Genomic DNA, 22,213 nt, shown 5'->3' on the forward strand with positions numbered 1-22,213 from the left:
ACATACAGACAAAGCTGGTTGTTGGAGTGGTTTGCACCACTCAAAAATGGTTAAAGTGGTTGTTAAACGCTAACAGTGACACAGATGCGTTCCAGGTCTCAACGGCTTAATCCCTGAAACATTGTATCCTTGCGTTATCTGCTCTGAAATGATGATACAAATACCATTCTTTATGGTTTGGGTAATAACTGCCTTATTTTTCATAGAGAGGGGGCACGAGGTATTATTTATCACTGGCTGTGTTCATGGCGATTAATGATGCATAAATCTGTCGGAGTTGCCTTGGCGTGCGGCTGGTACCAGCTGAAGGAATCTGGAAGGTTATCAGCCCCATAAATCCCCAAGTTCTTCCACTGTTGTTTGTCACGATACAGTGCAGTGCGGCTATAGTAGTTATGACTGTTCAGGCTTGTATTCTACCTCTCTTCTGTAAGCCGTCAAGGGGAGGAAAAAACACACAGCTTGTTTAACCCATTTTGACCAGAGATCAGATTCTAAAAATGTCTTCTACATCCTGACAGTTTTCTGAAAAAGCTATGTTTCTATGTCAGTGGTTCTTCGAATTTTCAAAAATAGCAGACCTACAAGCTCGTAGCGCGCCACTCGGTGGCGCGCTATGAGCTTGTAGATCTGCTATTTTTCAATAGCTAAAGCATAACATAATGCTAACACCAAAAGGCGTTCCCGCCAAAAATGGTTTAAGCTGCCAGTTGATAAGGTGGAGTTTGATAGCAACAACCTCAAAGTTCAAAGCGGTGCAACTGTTCTTAAATCTTCTTCTTATTACAGTATAGGTGGACTCTCTGTCTGCTTCCAGCTGGATGATATGGGGCACAGATAAGCAGTGCAGTGCTCTCTCTCTCTCTCTCTCTCTCTCTCTCTCTCGCCAGTGATGCTGGCTCTCTCCAACGAGAAGAGCTTGGAACGTCTGTCTGTGCAGTGCAGTGCAGTCTTGCATTTTAACTGCGTTTCGTCAAATTGCCGTCCCCCATCTCCGTTATGTCTATAAAAGGGAAAATTAAATTGGGTGTGCAGACTGTTACAATTACAGTCTATATTACCAACCCAATGGCAGCAGCAGGAGTACTTTCTTCATGGCGTATTCTGTCTGCGTATAATTTATTGAATGAACTGCCCCTTTTAACCCATGTTGGGCGGGAACCCCTTTTGGTGTTTTAAACATTGTTATAATTTAGCTATTGAAAAATAGCAGATCTACAAGCTCGTAGCGCGCCACCGAGTGGCGCGCTACGAGCTTGTAGGTCTGCTATTTTTGAGGTCAGGCCTAAATGGGTTAACTTGCCAAGCAGGAGGAAACCATCCATGCATTGTCCGTGCAGGATCAGGCAGAAAGGAAGATTCAGTCTATTAGTGCAATGATAGGGCCTTTTACTGCGACAGGCGCGCTGATTGAATGGCATCCTCCTCAAGGTCAGGCCCGAGTTAAGAGCTTTTTTCTGCTTACCTGTGCAGCCAGCCGGCCACAGAATCTGCACACAAACTGCCTTTACACCGTCGGGGCTTAGTAAGCGGAGAAGCGGCTCATCGCCGATATTTCCAACTGGTAACACGAAGGGAAACTCCTTTGCCTGCAGAAAAAAGGGACACAAAGGCATGATGAGTAATCTGATAAGTGAGATCTCGCTACAGTGCGTTGAAGACATGGGGAATGTTGTTCTCGATGGTTTAGCCCTGGGCCAAATCATATCCTGCCATTGTGGCGCTGTCAAATAAAGCGCCCTGTTACACGTGAATCAGCGCTCAGTGAAACACACAGATGGGGGTCAAAAGTCATGTGTGGGAGCACGACGGCTTTTGTCTGCTTTCCTCTGGAACGAGGCGATATCTGTCCGCGTCAATCTGGTTTCTCCTTGAACATGTAAACATCTGAGTACAATAATGGCAGCATGGGCACCATTAACCATATATAGGATACACCGCATAAGCGGCTTACTTGAAAGAGACCTACATATACGATGTAATCTTTGTTAAAGCGATGTATGGCTGTGTTGTTGGTGGGTCAACATGACAACAATGGATCTAAGAGGAGATTAGGATCACGGTGTCTAGAGAGTGGGGCGCTTTTATTGTCTGGGAGGACAGACAAGAGACATCTTTATTGTCATCTCGGCGATATAGGAAATCATCTTGCGTGATGCAGTCACTCAAGGCACTCATTTAAGCCTATACTTTCTCAGAGCAAGCTAATGTTTTGGGAGTGAATTTCTTTTCCCGGCATTGCAATGCCACATCAAATTTTAACGGTCCTCCTGACCCCGTTCTGAGCCTTCAACGAGGGTTTATCGTTTGGCGTGTAGAAGGAAAAAAAACGACCACAAAAAAAAAAAATCCTGTGTGACACGGATCAAATGCACTATCATGGTGTGTGGGGTGGCACGCAAACCGCCACGAGATCAAAGCACCGTGCAAATCCTCTGTACTAGGGTGTCTCTTTTTTGGAGGGGGGGGGGGGCAGTAACTAAGTACATTTACTTAAAGTAGCTATAAGCAATAATATGTCAACATTTTAATGACCTTTTTTTCGGTATTCAGACAGCCAGCAATGGGTAAAACACTCCCAAAAACAATTTAGTCTCTGTGACACATCTAGGGGCCGCAATCTGCATTCAAAGATTTTCCTAGAAGCTTTGTCATTGGTCGATTTTCCTATCTACTTCCTGATTGGTTGGTCATTTCTGCAGGGTTCTATTTTTCAACCAATGACAAAGCTTCTAGGAAAATCTTTGAATGCAGATTGTGGCCCCCAGATCTGTCACAGAGACTTTTTTTTGTCTGAATACAAAAAAAAAAGAAATAGAAAAAGGCAATTAAAATGCTTATAGCTATAGTTATTTGTACTTTACTTGAAAGTATTTCCAATTGTACTTTCTACTCCACTACATCTCAGAGGCAAATATTGTACTTCAACACTACAATCATTTCAAAGTTTTAGTCACTAGTTACTTTGTAGATTTTGATTATTATTTACAAAACATACATGAACCACTTTAGCCCTATGTACATATCGGCCACTTTTTACACCACCGGGGACTGATTTCACCTAAGCTGGTTGGTACTGGTGGCAGGGCCGACAGTGGGGCGAGAGCACAGCTGCACTGACGATCCCACCAGCTGGAAAACCCTTTCCACTGATGGGATTAGAGGCTTTAGCTGCAAAGGTCCCCTCATCATCCCTCTGCCTGAGCCTTGTATGGCAACAACCCCCCTGCAAGCACAAATGCCACTTTATGGCATTACGTGTTGCCCCCCCCCCCCCCCCCCCCACACACACACACACCTTTCTCTGAAACACAAGTGCACTGATAAATCAGTATACATGTGCTTTTAAAATCCCCCAGTGTGCTTGACTCCCGTCCCATGGGTCTGGTTTTAATGCACTCAAAAAGCAGGGGCATGAACTTTTGTGAACATTTTTTGCATTAAACGGGTCTTTTTTTTCCTCTCTTTTCCCCAATTTAGTCGTTATGCCAAATTCATTCCTCCCCACAGATATTCCTGTGTTGTCCTTGCTGCTGTATCCTACTGACTCACCTGCCAGTGAGGAGCCCCCACCGGGAGGACGTAGGCTGGGCCTCCGTCCTACTCCTCCCGCCCAACACTCCCTGCCGCCCCAGCCCGTAGGGGTAGGTGCAATATCATCCTCCCCGCCGGGCTTCCCTCCCCCGAACATGGCCCAATTGTGTTCGGATAGACGACCGACAAAGCTAAACGGGGGTCTTTAACAATAGTCGACCAGCATCCCCCAGGAATCTATACTTGGTCCCCTCCGTTTTTCCCTCTAAACCACCGAACATAGCGAATCTTCAAACTCACGTGTTGCATTGCGAATAGGGGTGCACGATTATGAAATTAATCTCCGATTATTTGCACGTTAATATCTGCCGATACAGATTCTGACCGATTCCGATGTTATACAGAGGACCACAATGGAAACAAGCCTTGGCCCTAGGGGTTTGGCCCAAAGCCTGTTAATAAAGTATTCAATCAGTCAATATACTCTTTTACAAGTGTCTGTTTTCACAACTGAATGACTACTGAATGAGATGAGTACACAAATTAAATGTAGATTTTTTATTTATTTTAAAACCGATTAAATAATCTGTATTATTTTGAGACCATTCCGATACCGATATGGCATTTTTATGGCCGATATGGCCAATTCCGATTATGCTACCGATGAATCGTGCATCCCTAATTGCGAATGTTCGTATATGTTCGTGATGCTATGGATCATGTGGTTAAGATGTTCAGTAAAAAGGCAGGGACATTATGAAATTGCCCAAATTGCACAAATCATTATTATAATAAAGTTCTAACTTTAATTTACATCTATCAATTAAATCTTTGCCCAGAAACTCCAGGAGCCGATCTCCTATTTCTGTAGCATGAGGCAGCTTGATGTACAAGTATCCCCCAGCCACAGTGTATAAGTACACCCCCTGGACATGACGCTAATCGATATCGCAGGGACTTACCCCCAATCCAACCAAGCAATCCAAGCAGGGTCCCACTGAGTCCCATTTTAATAGTCGCTGGTACGACCTGAACACAACCTCCCAATCTCAGGGTGAACACGCTAACCACAAGGCCACTGAGCTGGTATGTAAGTAAAACGGAGGACATTAGCGTTATATGCCAGTGGTTCTCAACCAGTGGTCCTTGAGGGGGTTCCAGGTGGTCTCCAGTTAAACGTAAATGATGGGAGAGTTGGTAATCAAATGGACCCTTATAGATGTTTAACTCTTGAGGGTGTAAAATGAAACCAAATGGACCCTTACGGCTCCATTTGGTTTCATTTTACGCTCACAAGAGTGGTGGTCCGTGGCTTAGATGCAGAATAAATTATGGACCTTGACATGAAAAGGGTTGAAAACCACTGTTCTATTCAGTAAAAATGTTTCAGGGCCTAAGGGAAAACGGAGGAATTAATCAATTCCAGCATGGAAATCATGGGATTCTGTGTCGCGTCATAACGTCTCCTTCAGTACAGTTAAAGGACCACTTCACCACTTTTCAACTGCTCTTCCTATAATTGGTCCTCACTAATGTTCATGATAAAATACCACCATTTTTTTCTACTCAGTCTGTGTCTCATAGGAAGGCTGTGGGCAGTTCAGAAATCCGTCCACCAGTGACATCATCGATCCAAGCTAATAGAAACGGCAGACTTTCTTTTCCTGAAAAGTTGCAATGCAAAAGTTGAAGCCATCGTTCTCATGATAATAAAAATCTAAATATATTTTAAAACAAATCTTGTTTAAAAAAAATCTGCCTAATGATGATGTCACTGGTGGACGGGTGTCCGAACTGCCCAAAGCCCTCCTATGAGACACAGACTGAGTAGGAAAAAATGGTGGTGTTTTATCATGAACATTAGTGAGGACCAATTATATGAAGATATGTTGAAAAGTGGTGAAGTGGTCCTTTAAGTACTTCCGTAAGCCCCTCACTCCCACCCCCCCCTGATGGGCACCATCGCAAGGCCTGTCATGCAAACCTGTTTCATGGCGCTGTATCGGTGCTCGCTCGGTCTCTGTGGTGGCGATAGGGGAGTTTGGCTCTGACTGACACGGACAACATTGGCTTGTTTATCCTGTAAATAATTCACCCCCTCCGGGGCAACAGAAACCAAATCAAGGTTGTGTGTTTAACAAGGGAGGGTAGGTAGAGAACGAAAAGAAGAGGGTGGGGGTAAAAACCAACAACTATCAGGTGTTTTCCTTTTTAGATAAACTTGGCGCCTGGAGATAGCGACACTTCCCTTATTCCTATGCAGCGCGAAGATGCTGCGGCAAGATGTGCTTGGGGGGGCGAGGCGGGGGTTTATGATGTGTGCTTATACTGAACTTGCCCTTTTGATGGATCTGTGAAGTGGGGTGGCAAAGATACTGTCTGGGACACTCCTTGTTGTCGCGTTGACTTTTGACTCAAAGGCTTTCAGCTCTCGGGAAGAAATCAAAACTACACAGGGAAGACATATTTGAATATTCTAACTACACCTGGGGTTCTATTAGAGTAATGTTAACTCCATAGACGCATACAAAACAAACGGCACTCCATCTTTAAGATGTTATAACTTATGTATTTTGATAAGGAATGCCTCTCTCTACTCTCCTCATCAACACCAATACATGTTATTATTGGCTGTAACATCTGAAACGGCATCACATTCACCGTCGCACAGTTTGAACACGTATAGTTGAAACACATGTCACGGGTGTTTGTAGATCTTGACAAGACGATGACACCTGTCGACTTACAGTGTCCTGTACTATCAAAGCAATGGTTATATAATGCCTAGGAGATGTACCTCACTGTATACATACTGTATAGCAGCCACAGAATGTGTGATAGTTATGTTAATTATTGTCATGCTGCAGACACCGGGGATAACATGTGTTGTGGTACCACAGAGAATGTTTGAGTTGAATATATCAAAGAAGAGGAAGAACATCCGCACACCAGTTTGTAGAGCTCCGAGACTTACTTTATTTAATGACAACGAATATGCAACGTTTCGACCGTCTGGCTCTTCATCAGGCAAAATATTACAATGACAGAAAAAAGAGCAAATATATACAGCACCTGGCCTGAATATAGGCATTGAGATGTGCACACAATCTTCTCTGTGAGTTGAATATATCCTCATTAACTACAAGATTTTTCCAATTTCCAGTACTTTTACTTCTACTCCACTACATCTCAGAGGCAAATATTGTACTTTTACTCCACTACAATTATTTGAAAACTTTAGTTACTTTGTAGAGTCTGTTTCTTATTACAAAACACACATTAACCACTTCAGCTCTATACATTTAGATCATTACTTTTGGTACTTTAAGTACATTTTTATATCAATACTTTTGTACTTTTACTCAAGTACATTTGGGAATTCCTGACTTTTACTTGTAACAGAGTAGTTCTACATTGCAGTATTGATATTTTTACTTAAGTAAAACATTGGAGTACTTTTTCCACCACTGGCACTTTGGGTTGTGGCATTTTAAGGATTTGGGAAGGGGAAGTCAAGTTTCAATTCTTCTAATTGGGGGGGAAAGTCCATTACATTCGGAGCGCGTGGTCATTCGGAGCCCGTGGTGGTCATTTGGAATGCATGGTCATTTGGAGTGGCCATGCAATCGTTTGGCCCCCTGAAGCGCTGCTTGCAGCATTCTCAAGAACTGCTCATTGGTTGGACTCCCATGGGCGCAGTGCATCCGCCAAGTACGTACAGCATGAAGTCTGTCGGATGAGCACTTCTCAAGATATATGCAAACTGACATACAGAGATTCCTGGAACCACCACATTTTATACTGTGAACATAAAGTGGTATTTAGAGCAACGTTTTTGGCTGGGGACCCCCGGAAATGCTTTGGCCATGTCTCCCAACAAGCGTAAGTGTAAGAGTTATTCTCCAGATCATAGGTTTCACCCTGTACAGTACTAGAATTTCGCTGGGCCTTCGGCCCGCTCATCCCAGAGTTGCGTTGCCCCGCGTTGCGATACAGAAGTCCACAGATACAGAAGTGCACAGTGACACGCGTTGTATGCAGCTGTTTTGTGTTGCAGCGCGCGTGTAGTGTTGTTGTTGTTATCCATATATGCGCCTCGGTTCGTCCCGTTTGTTCCACGCCAGGTGTCGACGCAGTCGTTGGCGCAAATTTCTTATTATTTTAACTGTGTATGTAATCGCGGCTAGTAGCACACATTGTTTTTTAGGAGCACGATGAAAAGTTATCAAATAATGTGTTTGAGGGCCCTCCTATATACAGCTTTAGTCCCCACACGTCTCAATAGTTCCCATGGACAAAGAACAGAGAAATTAGGTCGAAATGCCGCTAAATATGACGTAAATAAAAATGTATTATATATATATTTTTTTTTAATTGAATGTAAATACTTTACTTATAAAAAAAACCTGGCAACCCGCACCCCGCGGTCATTTTCCGCTAACCGGAGCGGTGCTCCCTAGCCTGCTGGAGGGGTTCACATCATCCCATGCACCCTCGAGAGGAAAAAGAAGGAAAATAAATGCAGCCTTGAGCCTACCTACCAATGTGGTGTTGTGGAGCTTGATCACCTCCTCCTCCTCCTTTTCTCCCCAAATTGGCAATCCCAATAAATGCAAAAGTTGCCTAGTGTGAATACTTCCACAGCCTAATTACTAAAGGATAAACTATCAGTCTTCTCCGAAATCGGTCAATGTTTGTCAACTCAGCACGTGTTGACAACGCATAGTAAACAGAAGCCGTGTGTGTGTCACACCAAAAGTGGTGACCTATAGAATCCTGTACATAGAAGCATCACGCAATCGTCTCCCTCCCTGTGTGGGTCACGTGGTGGGCTGTGAGCAAATGGGAGAGGGAATGTAGTGTTGCCAGGTCCGCGTATTGTAAGCGAGTGGTAGTGTGTGTAAGTAGCGTGTTGAATGGCATTTTTTCTGTGCTTGTTTTCATAGACGTGGCAACAAATTAGGCGGGGGTGTCGGTGCTTGTGGCGTGTTTGTGTTTATTATTGATATTGATATTGTTTGCGAGTGTGGACGGGAGCCGGCTTTAGTGGCAGTGCGATGGCAATTTTTACGCGGTTGGTGTTGAGTGTGGCCGTGCGGCGCGACATGAGGAGATAGGGAACGAACGACACGGAGGGTAAGTGTGTGACGTGTTAGTGTGTTGTTGCAGTGTGTGTTGCAGCGTGTTGCAGCGTGTCAGTGACGTAGTAGCTGGTGACTTTCTTTTCGTGGTTCAGCTTTTGGGCACACCTTTTCAAATGTATAATAGATATGGGCATAAAAGGCACACAGACAGACAGACAAGACACCAAGGCCTAGTATTATCGAACAACCTTGTTTAGATGTCCATTTTTAACCCATTCTGACCTGAGATCAGATTCTAAAAATGTCTTCTACATCCTGACAGTTTTCTGAAAAAGCTGTGCTTCTATGTCAGTCGTTCTTCGATTTTTCAAAAATAGCAGACCTACAAGCTCGTAGCACGCCACTCGGTGGCGCGCTATGAGCTTGTAGATCTGCTATTTTTCAATAGCTAAAGCATAACATAATGCTAACACCAAAAGGGGTTAACCAGACTCTTTTATGACATTATTGCAGCCTCTGTTATGGAATAGTAGTAGTTCGATTTTTGTTTGTTTTTCAACAAGCCCTGGTGTTCATTTTGGGTAGTGTTGCTAACGGCATGCTGTGGTGGTCCCAGTCTATTCATCTTCTAGTCACTGGTCCATGGCACACCCTCTCGCTTCAGGAGTGTGTTGTCTGATTTAACACACGGATGACGATAACACATCTCTCTCCTTATCAGTCATCTTGATATCCCACTGCCAGTGTCGGCACACAAAAGGGAGCCCCTAGAAACCGTTGTGGTGTTGTTATAAGGGCACCCTTCAGAATCGCAGCAACGCCGGCTAGTATCCAGCGCGTTAGCAATGACTAGCAATGAGCGGAAGCAATGTGTGTCTCAGGGAGGGTTTTTTGAAGAACGTATTGGCTTGTATTCCCCATGAAGAAGGGGAGCCCGGCTGCCGCTGTGCCTTCTCTTTGAGTGTTGATTGCAGAGAGGAGAATGCCGCCTGAGTGATCTGAAAGGAAACTACTGGGGAGGGAGCTTATCCATGCCTTTGACTGATAATCAGCACATTATCTTGTTGATCATTTACAGCTCTCTCTCCCTCTCTCCCTCACTTCCTTTAGCTGTATCACTGAAGCAAAGCCCGGGGACTGTTAATGGCTTGGCAGGGAGCCACCGTGCATGGCGAGCAGATTTAAAACAACCTGCGCTACTATAGCCCCGCCGGCTACTACAGCCTCGGCTACAGCTCTTCACACGTATAACAAACAGCAGGCCCTCCTCCAGGTCCCCTACTACTATACATACCCCATACAGGGGTTCTCAGGGGTCCCCAGCCCAAAGTTTTTTGGGCTGGGGACCCCTGCGGAAATGCTTTGGCCATGTCTTGTGACCCCTGCCCCTCCTCCCCACCCTTCAATACAAATTGACCGCTACAATAACCTTAATAATAGAGAAAATACATCGTAAATAAATACTGAAACCAGATGTAATCATCAAGGAATGTAGTATGTGTACTATGTAAATTCTTAATTTCAATTTTCCAGCCATTCAGTTGCAATATATATATATATATTTATTTTAGATTAAATGTATTGTCACTGTACTGTACAGAGTATACAAATACTTAGACAATGAAATGACAATGGTCACATATTTAAAAATGTATAATCTGGGGACCCCCAAAATAATTTGGCGACCCTCCCACCCGAGGGGTCGCGACCCCCAAGTTGAGAACTCCTGCCCTACCCCAATTATCAAACCTCCCAGGGTCGAGGGGGGGGTGTCTGGTGGGACCCCAACAACCACAACAACATATGCAACCCCAACACGTGGTGCAGTGCCCTATAGCACCCCAACATGGCTAACTGTGCATGAAATTGAACTGATAGGAGTTATTGACCAGAAGGCACAGGCAGGCTCCTAAGAGGACGGACACGTGGAGGGGTTGGGGGGGCAAAAAAAGAAAAAAAAGCCTTGTGTGTTTGTTACCTGATTGAGTGAAAAATCCTCGGCCGCGGCTCGCTTTGATGCTTGGCACTTTACAGGAAAGAGTGATTTAATGGAAGCTGCCAGACCTCATCAATGTCAGCCGGTTTGATGGTGTGTGTGTGTGTGTGTGTGTGTGTGTGTGTGTGTGTGTGTGTGTGTGTGTGTGTGTGTGTGTGTGTGTGTGTGTGTGTGTGTGTGTGTGTGTGTGTGTGTGTGTGTGTGTGTGTGTGTGTGTGTGTGTGTGTGTGTGTGTGTGTGTGTGTGTGTGTGTGTGTGTGTGTGTGTGTGTGTGTGTGTGTGTGTGTGTGTGTGTGTGTGGGGGGGTATACCATACTTTATATAAAAGCAGCAGTCATGACAGGTCCTGATAGACAGATGTTTGGTTGTTGTTTTAACTACACACGGTAAATGAAACGCCATGATCTTACAAGCGTTCCACCTCCGGCCCCAAGGACTTGGAGTGCAAAGCAGACAGTCTTTTTTTTCCTGGCCACCCTAGTGCGCAGACCCCCCCCCCCCCCCTTCTATTTTAGGCCTCTATAAATAGCCCTATTGAATTTTTTTCCTTCCATTTTCCGGGGGTTGATAAGCCTATAATTAATGTGGCCGTCATTAGGCTACGGACATTCTCTTCTCTAGAGGACCCTGCCGGTGAGGTGAAGCGAGGAGAATGGAAGTCGTCTCTGTCCTTGTGTTTTTAAAAATGGTCTTATGGATGAACTGCAGCGAACTGTGAGCGAAATCGTGGGTGGAAAACGAGGAGTGACGGCAAGGTCCCCCTCCCTCCCTCCCTCCTCCTCCTCCTAACAAAAAGAAACCATTGTGTTTGTGTGGCGTCTTCTTCAGTACATCGGAATTGCATCGGAATTGCATCATTAATACTGCAGAAATGAATTCGCCGGCAACTGCGTGGGGGAATACATTGACCCCCGAGGGAGACTAGAAACAAGACTGTGTTTTTACAGGAAGGATATCTAACTAGAGGACCCATTACCACTTCATCAATATACAGCAGAGAGCAAGAGAGATAGAGAGAGAGAGAGAGAATAAAAAAAACAGAAGAGGGAAGGTAGCTTATAGTGTTAATGGCAGTCTTGAGCGCTCGAGTCCCAAACATCCACAGCCCTGCCTCTGCCTCATCTCATCTGGGCTGTGTGTAATTGCCCTCCTGGAACCTGCCACGCGGCGCGCCTCCCCGCATAGTGAAGAGTGGCAGCTGCTGGGCGTTGGAAGAGGAGGAGGAGGCCTGGGTCAGCTCCCTGAGTGGTGGGGGGCTCCTTCCTTCCTTGCATCCGTGAGATGTCATAATTAATAGCTATCTGCCCCCCCCCCCCCTACCCCCCAGGGCTGTAGGGGGGGGGACGACATGTGTGGACGGGTGAGATTATTTGGGTAAATGGAAGCTAAACAGAGACGCCAGACTTATTCGCCCACTTAACATAATGTACACTTATCATCACTTTGCCTTTAGCTAGTGAGACTCTGCTCCATTCAACACCCCCCCCCCCCCCCTCCTCCCCAGCTCCCTTCACGTTTCAGGGGTATATATATATGTATTTTCTTTTTGTCTCTACTATTTGTATTAGTTTTCCCACCACGTCTGCTGTGCGTACCTAGAGATATGCCTGCCGCTGTACGTGGTGTGTATCGTGGGAGCTTATTAATCTTTGGGGACCGGCGTTCTCCCTAGTTAAGTAAATATACATGAGCTGCTGTGCAAGAGAAACAAGCTCCCAGCTCCTTCAGAAAAATCTGTTCCTTCTTCACCATCTCTTTTTTCCCCCCGTTCTTACATTCATGTTTTTTCTTTTTTTTTGTATCCTTTTTTGCTCTCAATCTCCCCCTTCTCTCTCTCTCTCTCTCTCTCTCTCTCTCTCTCTCTCTCTCTCTCTCTCTCTCTCTCTCTCTCTCTCTCTCTCTCTCTCTCTCTCCCCTAACATGCCGCCTGGGGCCAAATCCGTCTCCGTCTCATCTGCTGCTTAATTTCACCGGAGCGGCCCCCCTTCTCAGTAATGAAGCGCCTTGATGTACATTTGCCAATCCCTGCCTCTTGCCACTGCGGTATAATTGGGGATGTGACTAAGCATGATTACACCCAGCGCAGGGTTGGGTCGACCCGTCGACGACCCCACCAGATAGTGCTTTTGTCATAATGGAGGTATTATCTAGCCATAATCTGGGGAATGGAGAGGGATTGTCTGCAGGGTGCCGGTGGATGGGAATGAATTGATCTAACTCCACCACTCCTGTGCAGAAAAGCCTGATGGATTTTTTTATTTTTCGTCTTCTTACGCCCATGTAATGGACCATTTCTACATATCTATTGTTGATTTGTATTTATGGATGTTGGAGGAAAGAGCTTCTGGCAACTGTGGAGGGTCGTGGTGACGATGGTAGGGGAAGTGATGTGATGTGTATATCCGTGCACTTACAAGCTGCCTGCCCGCCCGCACGCCCGCCCGCGTGGGTGCACTGTGTGTGTACTCGGACGCGCATGTCTGCGCGTATGCGTGTCTGTTAATGACCCTGGTAAGATGACAAGCAAGCTGAGCTGGCAGTGAGAGCTGAGCTGACGGTCACAGAGAAAAAGAGAGAGGGGGAGAGAGAGTGGTGGTGGGTGGTGGTGGGGGGCCTGTACGGTGATTCACCACGCTGTCATCAGGGGGGACGGCGGGGCCCCTGAGTGGCCCCCGCTCTATTCCCACCTGAGAGGCCTGCAAATGGAGGGGCCCGCGCTGTCATTATTTACAGCCCGCAGCTCCTAACCTTGGATTCGGAGCTCATCACGGCTACGGGAAAATCAGATTGGACTTGACGTGTACCCGAGCCGCTGACCTTGATAAGTGTGAGACCGCCTGCAGCAGGAGGTTGGAGAAGAGCTCACTTCTGTCGGCTTTCGCCGTGTGTGTGTGTGTGTGTGTGTGTGTGTGTGTGTGTGTGTGTGTGTGTGTGTGTGTGTGTGTGTGTGTGTGTGTGTGTGTGTGTGTGTGTGTGTGTGTGTGTGCGTGTGCGTGTCATGGGAGAGGTGGGCAGGCATGGCTGAATGGATGAACCATGACACACATGGTAGACCTGCTTCGTGGACACACACACACACACACACACACACACACAGTCCCTGCAGTCATATCTGGCGGTGTTATTTTGTTACTGTTCATTTTGTGTGTGTGTGTGTGTGTACTGTGTACCTTGTAAAAGCCCAAGCAATCCCTATACCCGATCCACCACCTTTTTGTAATTGACATCCTTGTTCGGCAAACACACCTGAGCCTTGCGTAAAAGTAATGAATTTTCTCCACTGCGATCCTTTATTTTTTTCCTCCCATCTGAACTAGTTACCCACCGAATCCAGGGAGCACGAAATAACAGAGGAAGAGCGACTCAGGGATGGCTGGGTGATGAAAATGCATTTTTCTTCCCCCGCCGAGATGCTATTTGGTTGTGTGAAATGATTAATTTCACACATATACAGGTCATCCCTGAAAGCAGCAACATCTCATTCACAAGGGGCCCGCCGTCAGCAACAAAACAGGGAGCGCTCGGCTGCAATAAAACGAGCAAACATGGCAAGCCCCGGCCCGGCGTGCCGTACGTCAATAAATCTTTGGAGGTTAAACCTGAGTGCGAGAGAATTTGAGCAGTCCCTCTCTCTCATCAGGCACCAGGTAAAAAGTCACGGGAGTACATCAGGGCTGTCACACAGTGTTGTGTTAGTCCTTCGTGTTAATATAACAAAATGTAGCAACTTTTGGCTAGTTTGGCTAACGGCCGATGTAATCTACCTAAAACCGGCCGAAAGCCGCGCGTGCACGGTCGATCACGCACGCGCGTGATCGCGCATGCATCGCTGCGTTAAATTCGCTGCTATTGGGAGTGGCAGTCCAAGGGTTAATAAAACATTAATTCGAGGTCGCGCTAAGCATAATGGTCCGATCGGCAGTTCACATCCGCGAGCGAGACTGTCGCGACAATCACTTCCGGGACGGATAATGCTTCTTCTTCTCTGTTTACTGAGAAGATACTGGCCTCACGTTACCGTCTATGGTAACGGAGGGGGGGGGGGGGGTGTGTTAATTTAACTTTGATATATCGTGCACGTGTAGCCAAATGGACCCGTAAGGCTCCATCTGGTTTAATTTGTACGCTTCTCTGAGATACACATGGATACATTGAACACTGAGGATTTGACTGTGCGGGAGCATAGAAATAGCCAGCGGCCAGTCGGGGAGTGTCTTCGCGGTATAGCAGGTAACACACACACTCCTCACAGAGTGCCTTTGTTTGCATAAGTTGGGATGGAACCTTGAATTATGAGGGTTGTGCAAATAAGGAGATGGGACTGTTTTTAGCTCCCGGGCAGGAAGGAGTGCGCACGCGGGTAAGAATAGCGCCTCTGTGCCGTGTGGGGTTTGGGGTCCTGGTGGGTTGTTTGTGTGACAGCTCGTAGACATCACATTAAAAAAAATAGAAATAGCAAGCAGTGTTTGCTGTGTAGCTACAGTTTGCGGCGCCATCTGCCTCGGTTGAACTCCACAATCGCAGACACACGTTTTATTTTGTAAACTGAGCTTCCTGAAACAGCTTGTTTGTTTTTTGAGGGGCGCTAGACCCTCCTATACCCAGCTTTGTGTGTGTGTGTGTGTTACCCCATAACGGTGATTTGATTAGCTGCGCAATGTGTGTACCCCATCGAAGTGATTTGATTGGCTGAACAATGTGTGTACCCCATCGTGGTGATTTGATTGGCTGAACAATGTGTGTACCCCATCGCGATGATTTGATTGGCTGAACAATGTGTGTACCCCATAGCGATGATTTGATTGGCTGAGCAGTGAGCACCTACAGACACAGAAAGCTGGCTTCTATATAGCCAGCTTTACCACGGAATTGAGGATAATAAGTAAGGACGCCAAAAGTGATTGGCCTGAATGTGATGATGTATGATGATAAGAGCGCCCCTCACTTCACACAAGTGTGATTTATTTGTTCTCTCCTATTCCTTCCTATAGTGGATGCTCCAGAAACCCCACAAGGTGGCGACCTTCTTCGGCTGCATCGGAAACGATCGCTTCGGAGAGATACTGAAGAAGAAGGCGGAGGAAGCGCACGTGGACGCGCGCTACTACGAACAGAACGAGGAGCCTACCGGCACCTGTGCTGCCTGCATCACCGGAGACAACAGGTAGGAACACAACCTAACGAGGAGCCTACTGGCACCTGTGCTGCCTGCATCACCGGAGACAACAGGTAGGAACACAACTTAACGAGGAGCCTACTGGCACCTGTGCTGCCTGCATCACCGGAGACAACAGGTAGGAACACAACCTAACGAGGAGCCTACTGGCACCTGTGCTGCCTGCATCACCGGAGACAACAGGTAGGAACACAACTTAACGAGGAGCCTACTGGCACCTGTGCTGCCTGCATCACCGGAGACAACAGGTAGGAACACGTAACGAGGAGCCTACTGGCACCTGTGCTGCCTGCATCACCGGAGACAACAGGTAGGAACACGTAACGAGGAGCCTACTGGCACCTGTGCTGCCTGCATCACCGGAGACAACAGGTAGAAACACAACTTAACGAGGAGCCTACCGGCACCTGTGCTGCCTGCATCACCGGAGACAACAGGTAGGAACACGTAACGAGGAGCCTACTGGCACCTGTGCTGCCTGCATCACCGGAGACAACAGGTAGGAACACAACTTAACGAGGAGCCTACCGGCACCTGTGCTGCCTGCATCACCGGAGACAACAGGTAGGAACACAACTTAACGAGGAGCCTACCGGCACCTGTGATGCCTGCATCACCGGAGACAACAGGTAGGAACACAACCTAACGAGGAGCCTACCGGCACCTGTGCTATGCCTGCATCACCGGAGACAACAGGTAGGAACACAACCTAACGAGGAGCCTACCGGCACCTGTGCTGCCTGTATCACCGGAGACAACAGGTAGGAACACAACTTAACGAGGAGCCTACCGGCACCTGTGCTGCCTGGCTGCATCACCGGAGACAACAGGTAGGAACACAACCTAACGAGGAGCCTACTGGCACCTGTGCTGCCTGCATCACCGGAGACAACAGGTAGGAACACAACTTAACGAGGAGCCTACCGGCACCTGTGCTGCCTGCATCACCGGAGACAACAGGTAGGAACACAACTTAACGAGGAGCCTACTGGCACCTGTGCTGCCTGCATCACCGGAGACAACAGGTAGGAACACAACTTAACGAGGAGCCTACTGGCACCTGTGCTGCCTGCATCACCGGAGACAACAGGTAGGAACACAACTTAACGAGGAGCCTACTGGCACCTGTGCTGCCTGCATCACCGGAGACAACAGGTACAGTAGGAACACAACTAGGCATGTAACGATACACTCGACTCACGATACGATATGAGATTCACGATGTGTTTTTTCACGATATTTTAAACACAAATGTATTTTCCAGACAAATGACAATCTTTTTTTATGATTTATCTTCCCCCCCGAGCTTTTTTCACAATTTGTAATTAACTACATTGCAAAAGTAGCATTACTTTTCATGTAAAATTACTTAATTTCAACTGTAAACATGCTTTCTTGTTTAGAACCTGGCTCGAGTTAACATGTAAAAAAAGCTTTATTTGATTGCAACTTAGGATAGATGTAGACCTATTTGACAGTGCAGAAACATAATTGACTTCCTTGATGTATTAATGAGCATCAACGACCAACACCTGGGCACAGTCACAGACACACACAGCTCCCTCTGCAGTGCTCTACTACTGAAAGTGACTAATTTCTCTCCAAAAGCACTTTAATATGATGGAATATGATTAAAGCTCACATTTCATACTAGCCCCCCTAAAAAAAGAAGAAAAAAAATGTATTCATATCATCGGGATTCATATCGATTTAAATCGATTTATGATATATCGTTACGTGCCTAAACACAACTTAACGAGGAGCCTACCGGCACCTGTGCTGCCTGCATCACTGGAGACAACAGGTCGGCTCCCTTCTTTAAAACTAAAACTAAAAGTTATCCCACAATTTTGCAACCCATTTTATCACCCAGTGTCAATTATCTAATGTAATCCTGGGCTCTACACTCCCTTTGCCAACCTGCGGAGAGCAACGGACTTTCCTCATGCTTCCTTCAATGCATGAGGAGTCCAAGCCGCTTCTTACCCCCTGACGGAGGGGAGTTTCCCCGGTAGGACGTAGCGAGTGGAAGGAACACTTTATTCCAAACTGTTCCTTTTCCCCTCCATCAGGCGCCCCGGCTGGCCCAGGGGGAGGCAGTATAGGTCGGCTCCCTTCCAATCACCTTTGACCAGGAAATTAACCACCCCCCGCCTTGCCCCCCACCCCCCCCCAACTCAGATTCCAAAGAGTCATTTTTTGGTTCGTTTTACATCTATGGCAGCCCCGATTCGATTGGCTCCTCACGGGGCTGGAAGTCATAACGGGGGGAATCATAACTTGGCTGGCACATCAAAGAGAACGGGGAACAGCTTGAGTGTGTTTTTGCAGGCGGCCTCCGCTCCGCTCGGTCTCTGCCGCCCCAGTGGGTTGTCATCCATCTACATGGCTGACACCCGCAATGTGTTAGATGGCTGTACTGGGCTATCCCGCCTCTCACCTGTCAGCCTGCTTCTGCTGTAAAAAAAAAAGGGGGGCTTTAGCGTCTCAGACGACTCTCTCTCACGCTACCGTCATCATGCTACTGTCTCGGACAGCAGAGGTCATCGCCTTGTCACCCCCCCCAACGCACACAAACACACACCCCAGACTACACCCTCCCCGCCACATCTAGCCTCACTCATACCCACACACACACACAATCACAGCGGTGAAGCCTCCAGTGCTCCAGTGCATGTCGGCCCAGGTGTGGATCAATAACCTTCCCTCACTAAAGACTCCCCTTCTCTTCGACCCTTCATCTGCTGCTACTGGAGGTGTCAGTCAGTCGTCCCTCCTCCACACACACACAGGCACACACACACACACACAGGCACACACACACTCGCAGACACACACATACCTCCCCCGGCTGACCGGGAGCCAACAGGCCCCCTTCATTGAGTGGTCTTTGCAGGCTTGTTTGATGTGGGGCTCTCTGACACCTGAAAAGGTCAGGTGGCCATGCTCTGGGAGCGGGAGCCCTGTAATATTTCTTACAGGTGTTTAACAGACAGCTCAGGAGGCCATGCAGGGGAAAGGTCGCCGCCAGCGCCAGATTGGGCCCAGGCGATGGCTTTGAAGGATCGGTGTGTGACACTGACGGACCCACAGGCTGACTGAGTACAGCGCAGGCCTTCTGAAAAGCCACCTCTCTCTCTCTCTCTCCGACCCCACCCCCTGAATGAAACGATCGGCTTTCCACTCTTTGAACAGCGGGTTAAACGATCCCATTTTGTCATTTCGCCCACCCTTAACGATGCTAGTGAATGGTTTTGGGGTGATTTACAGCGGTGGTTCTCAATCTCCGGACACTCTTAACTGATCAATATATTGCCCCATTCCTAATTAGCCGCCCTGCATCGCTCCTCCCTGCATAGCTTATGAGTTTCACATTTTGCCATAGTATTTATTATGCCGCTGTTTAGGAGTTCTAACCCCGTGTCCATTGAATTTAGTGCAGCGATTCCCAACCTGTTGGGGCCGTGAGTTTATTGCAAGTGGGCCCCCAAAATAATTGACAAAACACTAAGATTTTAATAACATTTATATGATTGTTTTTAATTTAATACCTTGTAAAAATGTGATAATGATACCGGTAAATATACACTTAAAACGTATAGTGTATGTTAATCAAAATGTGATGCGATTTGATTGATAGTTCAATTAAACGATCAATGCGTTGATTGGCTTCTGTGTGGTCAGATGGGTGGGCCATTCAAGTTGTTCAAGTGGGCCCTGATGCAGGAAGGTTTTGAAGCCAGTGACTTAGGGGGTAATGACACTCGCAGTCCATTAGAGCACCGTTTCCCAAACTTCTCAGGTCGAGACCCAAAAGAGAGATTGCCCGAGACCCAAACTAGTGAAAATAGCAGATCTACAAGCGCACAACGTGACGCTCTGCACCGCGTTGCGACCTTGTAGATCGACTATTATCGCTTTTTTGGGGGAATATTTTTTGAAAATGTTTTAAAATAATAACAATTCAAAACAAAATGTAAGAAACGCAACAAAAATAACGGGACCCATAAAAATGTGTCCGTGCCCCACAAATGTTTGTTGCATTATTCAAAGAACCCGGGTCAGCGATCGCCGCAGATGTCATGGTGGTCAGGCCCTGATCTGCGTACACACGGTAAAATCATCAGTGTTCATCAGCTCAACGCTCCAGAGTATATACAGTACAAGTCCATTTTTACACTCTCGGAAACTCTCGGATTGTAGCTGCTGTGTAAAAGCGTGTTCATTCCTTGGCACTAAGGAAGCGCCACTCAGCATCTCTCAGCCCGTCCATCATGTGAGAACGGACGCCCGTGAACCAGCACCCCCCGTACTGCCGTCAGACGGGGAGACTTCACTGTTTCCCTTAAGTAGCGACAATGATGGTTGCACTAATTTTGATGGCCGCTCATAAAGAGACAGACAATACACACAAGGACTAGCTAATGAGCTACTATGTTAAGATAACGCCACCTGCTTCCCCACCCCCCCCACCCCCTCCCTTCGTTGTACTTCACTCGCATGTTCATTTAGCCGCGGTGGAAAAAAAGTACTTTCATGTTTTACTTCAGTAATCGCGACACATTGTGAGCTTGTAGATCGGCTATTTTCAAATGGCAGAAATTTATGTGGGGCTGAAGTGGTTAATGTACCGTATGTTTTGTGATAATAATCAACCTCTACAAAGTAACTAGTAAGTAAAGTTTTCAAATACATGTAGTAGAGTTGACGTAAAAGTACTGGGAAATGGAAATACTAACAATTGTACTTAAGCACAGTACTTAAGTAAATGTACTTAGTTACTTTCCACCACTGTCATTAGTAATTCAATTATGTTGCTTTTCCCACCTATGTTAATAATGGACCACTTTCCAGGTTTATGTGATTGATAACGTGAATAGTTTGAGCTATCAATCAATATCTGCTGTGTAAAATCCCCTTTGCTTTGCGTTAATTCTCATCCCCTTTTCGCCGCCGGTGATAACAAATTTGAAAAGCAAAGAACAAAGAAAATCTAGGTGACTTATTTTCACCTTGGTCCAGACGTTAAAAAAAAATCCATTATCATCCTTTTATATCTTGAAGGAACAAAGGAAAGGACTGGAGGCCTGACTGTTTTTTAGGGATGTTTTTGAGACAAAATTAAGATGGATGATAAGCGAGGTGGAAGATTTATGGGATCTGTCTTCGGCAGGTCCCTTGTTGCTAACCTGGCAGCGGCAAACTGCTACAAAAAGGAAAAACACCTGGACTTGGACAGCAACTGGGAGCTGGTGGAGAAAGCCAAGGTCTATTATATTGCGGTAAGTGAGACCCTCTACATTCAAATGACTGTTTTCCCTTTTCTCTTTTGCCAGAGGAGGACAAAATGTTAAGAGGCTTTATTCAGGAAATGCCTCGCCGCGCGCCTTTCTGCATTGTCAATATATCCATTCATCCATTGTCGGCTGAGATGAGCTACGTTGCCTTTTGAGACAATGCAGCAACAACGCTTCGTCCCCATTCTCCCTCATGGCTCTGCACACAAAGGGCGCTGCGGCACAGTGTGAAATTGTTGCACATGTAATGCAGTCATTCATTTCTTTTAACACGCAGACAAGCCAACAGGTGCAGCCAAAAGTGTGCAAATTGATTATATGCGAGTTCATACCCCTGAAAACCCCCTTGATACCCCCCCCAGCCCCCCCCCTCCCCCCCATTGACAAGAACTCAGTCATTACAGACAAAAGATGGCTATGGACAGATGTATTTATGGTATGTATATGTATCATACACGCACGCAGCGCGCCCACACACACACACACACACACACACACAGAGGACCACTGAGGTAATGTCTTAACTTACTGGTTCTAGGGTTAGAATGGTCAGCCATGCTCATGTTACACTGCCGGGGCTTAACTATTGAATGTCGGTGGATCAACCTCTGCCTCTGATCTCGAGTCAAGACGATAGCCCTGAAATCGCATCGCATTCCTCGTCTCTAAACCGTTCATTATCGACATAAATCAACCTCACAGCCCCTCCGCCATGTCCTCTCATGGTGCGATGTCACACCCACATCAGGGTGCATTGCCATGTACCCCCGTCCCCACAATCATGTCACTACTTTTTTTTCTTTTCGCCCATGATGGGCCCCTCTTAACCCATTCTGGACTGAGCTCGATTAAAAAAAGGCTTCTAAATCCTAACATTTTTCTAAAAAACCCATGTTTCTATGTCAGTGGTCCTCATCCTTTTTCATGTCAAGGACCCCCAGAATTATCTCTATTGGGCCACGGACTCCCATCTCAAAATATGTAGTTCCAGAGCCCCCCAGAAGCCAATATTTTAGTTAAAAAGGTTCGCTCTGAAATATATATTCAAAGATTTGCGCCACATTTTCACGACTTTTCAAAAATAGCAGACCTACAAGCTTGTAGCAGCTTAAGTAGAACAGAATGC

The 22,213-nt window shown here is 46.6% G+C and overlaps 1 protein-coding gene across 2 annotated transcripts in view; it reads left to right on the plus strand.

Moving 5' to 3' along the window:
- Positions 1 to 22,213, plus strand: part of adkb (adenosine kinase b) — a 94,103-nt gene that overhangs the window by 46,147 nt on the left and 25,743 nt on the right. For both annotated transcript variants that reach the window (XM_079491848.1, XM_079491849.1), the window contains 2 exons: positions 15,606 to 15,778; positions 20,964 to 21,072. In XM_079491848.1, coding sequence (XP_079347974.1) covers positions 15,606 to 15,778; positions 20,964 to 21,072 — 282 coding nt within the window. The remainder of the gene's footprint in view (positions 1 to 15,605; positions 15,779 to 20,963; positions 21,073 to 22,213) is intronic.

This window comes from Electrona antarctica (genome assembly GCF_951216825.1).
Source record: "Electrona antarctica genome assembly, chromosome: 22".
Taxonomy (NCBI): domain Eukaryota; kingdom Metazoa; phylum Chordata; class Actinopteri; order Myctophiformes; family Myctophidae; genus Electrona; species Electrona antarctica.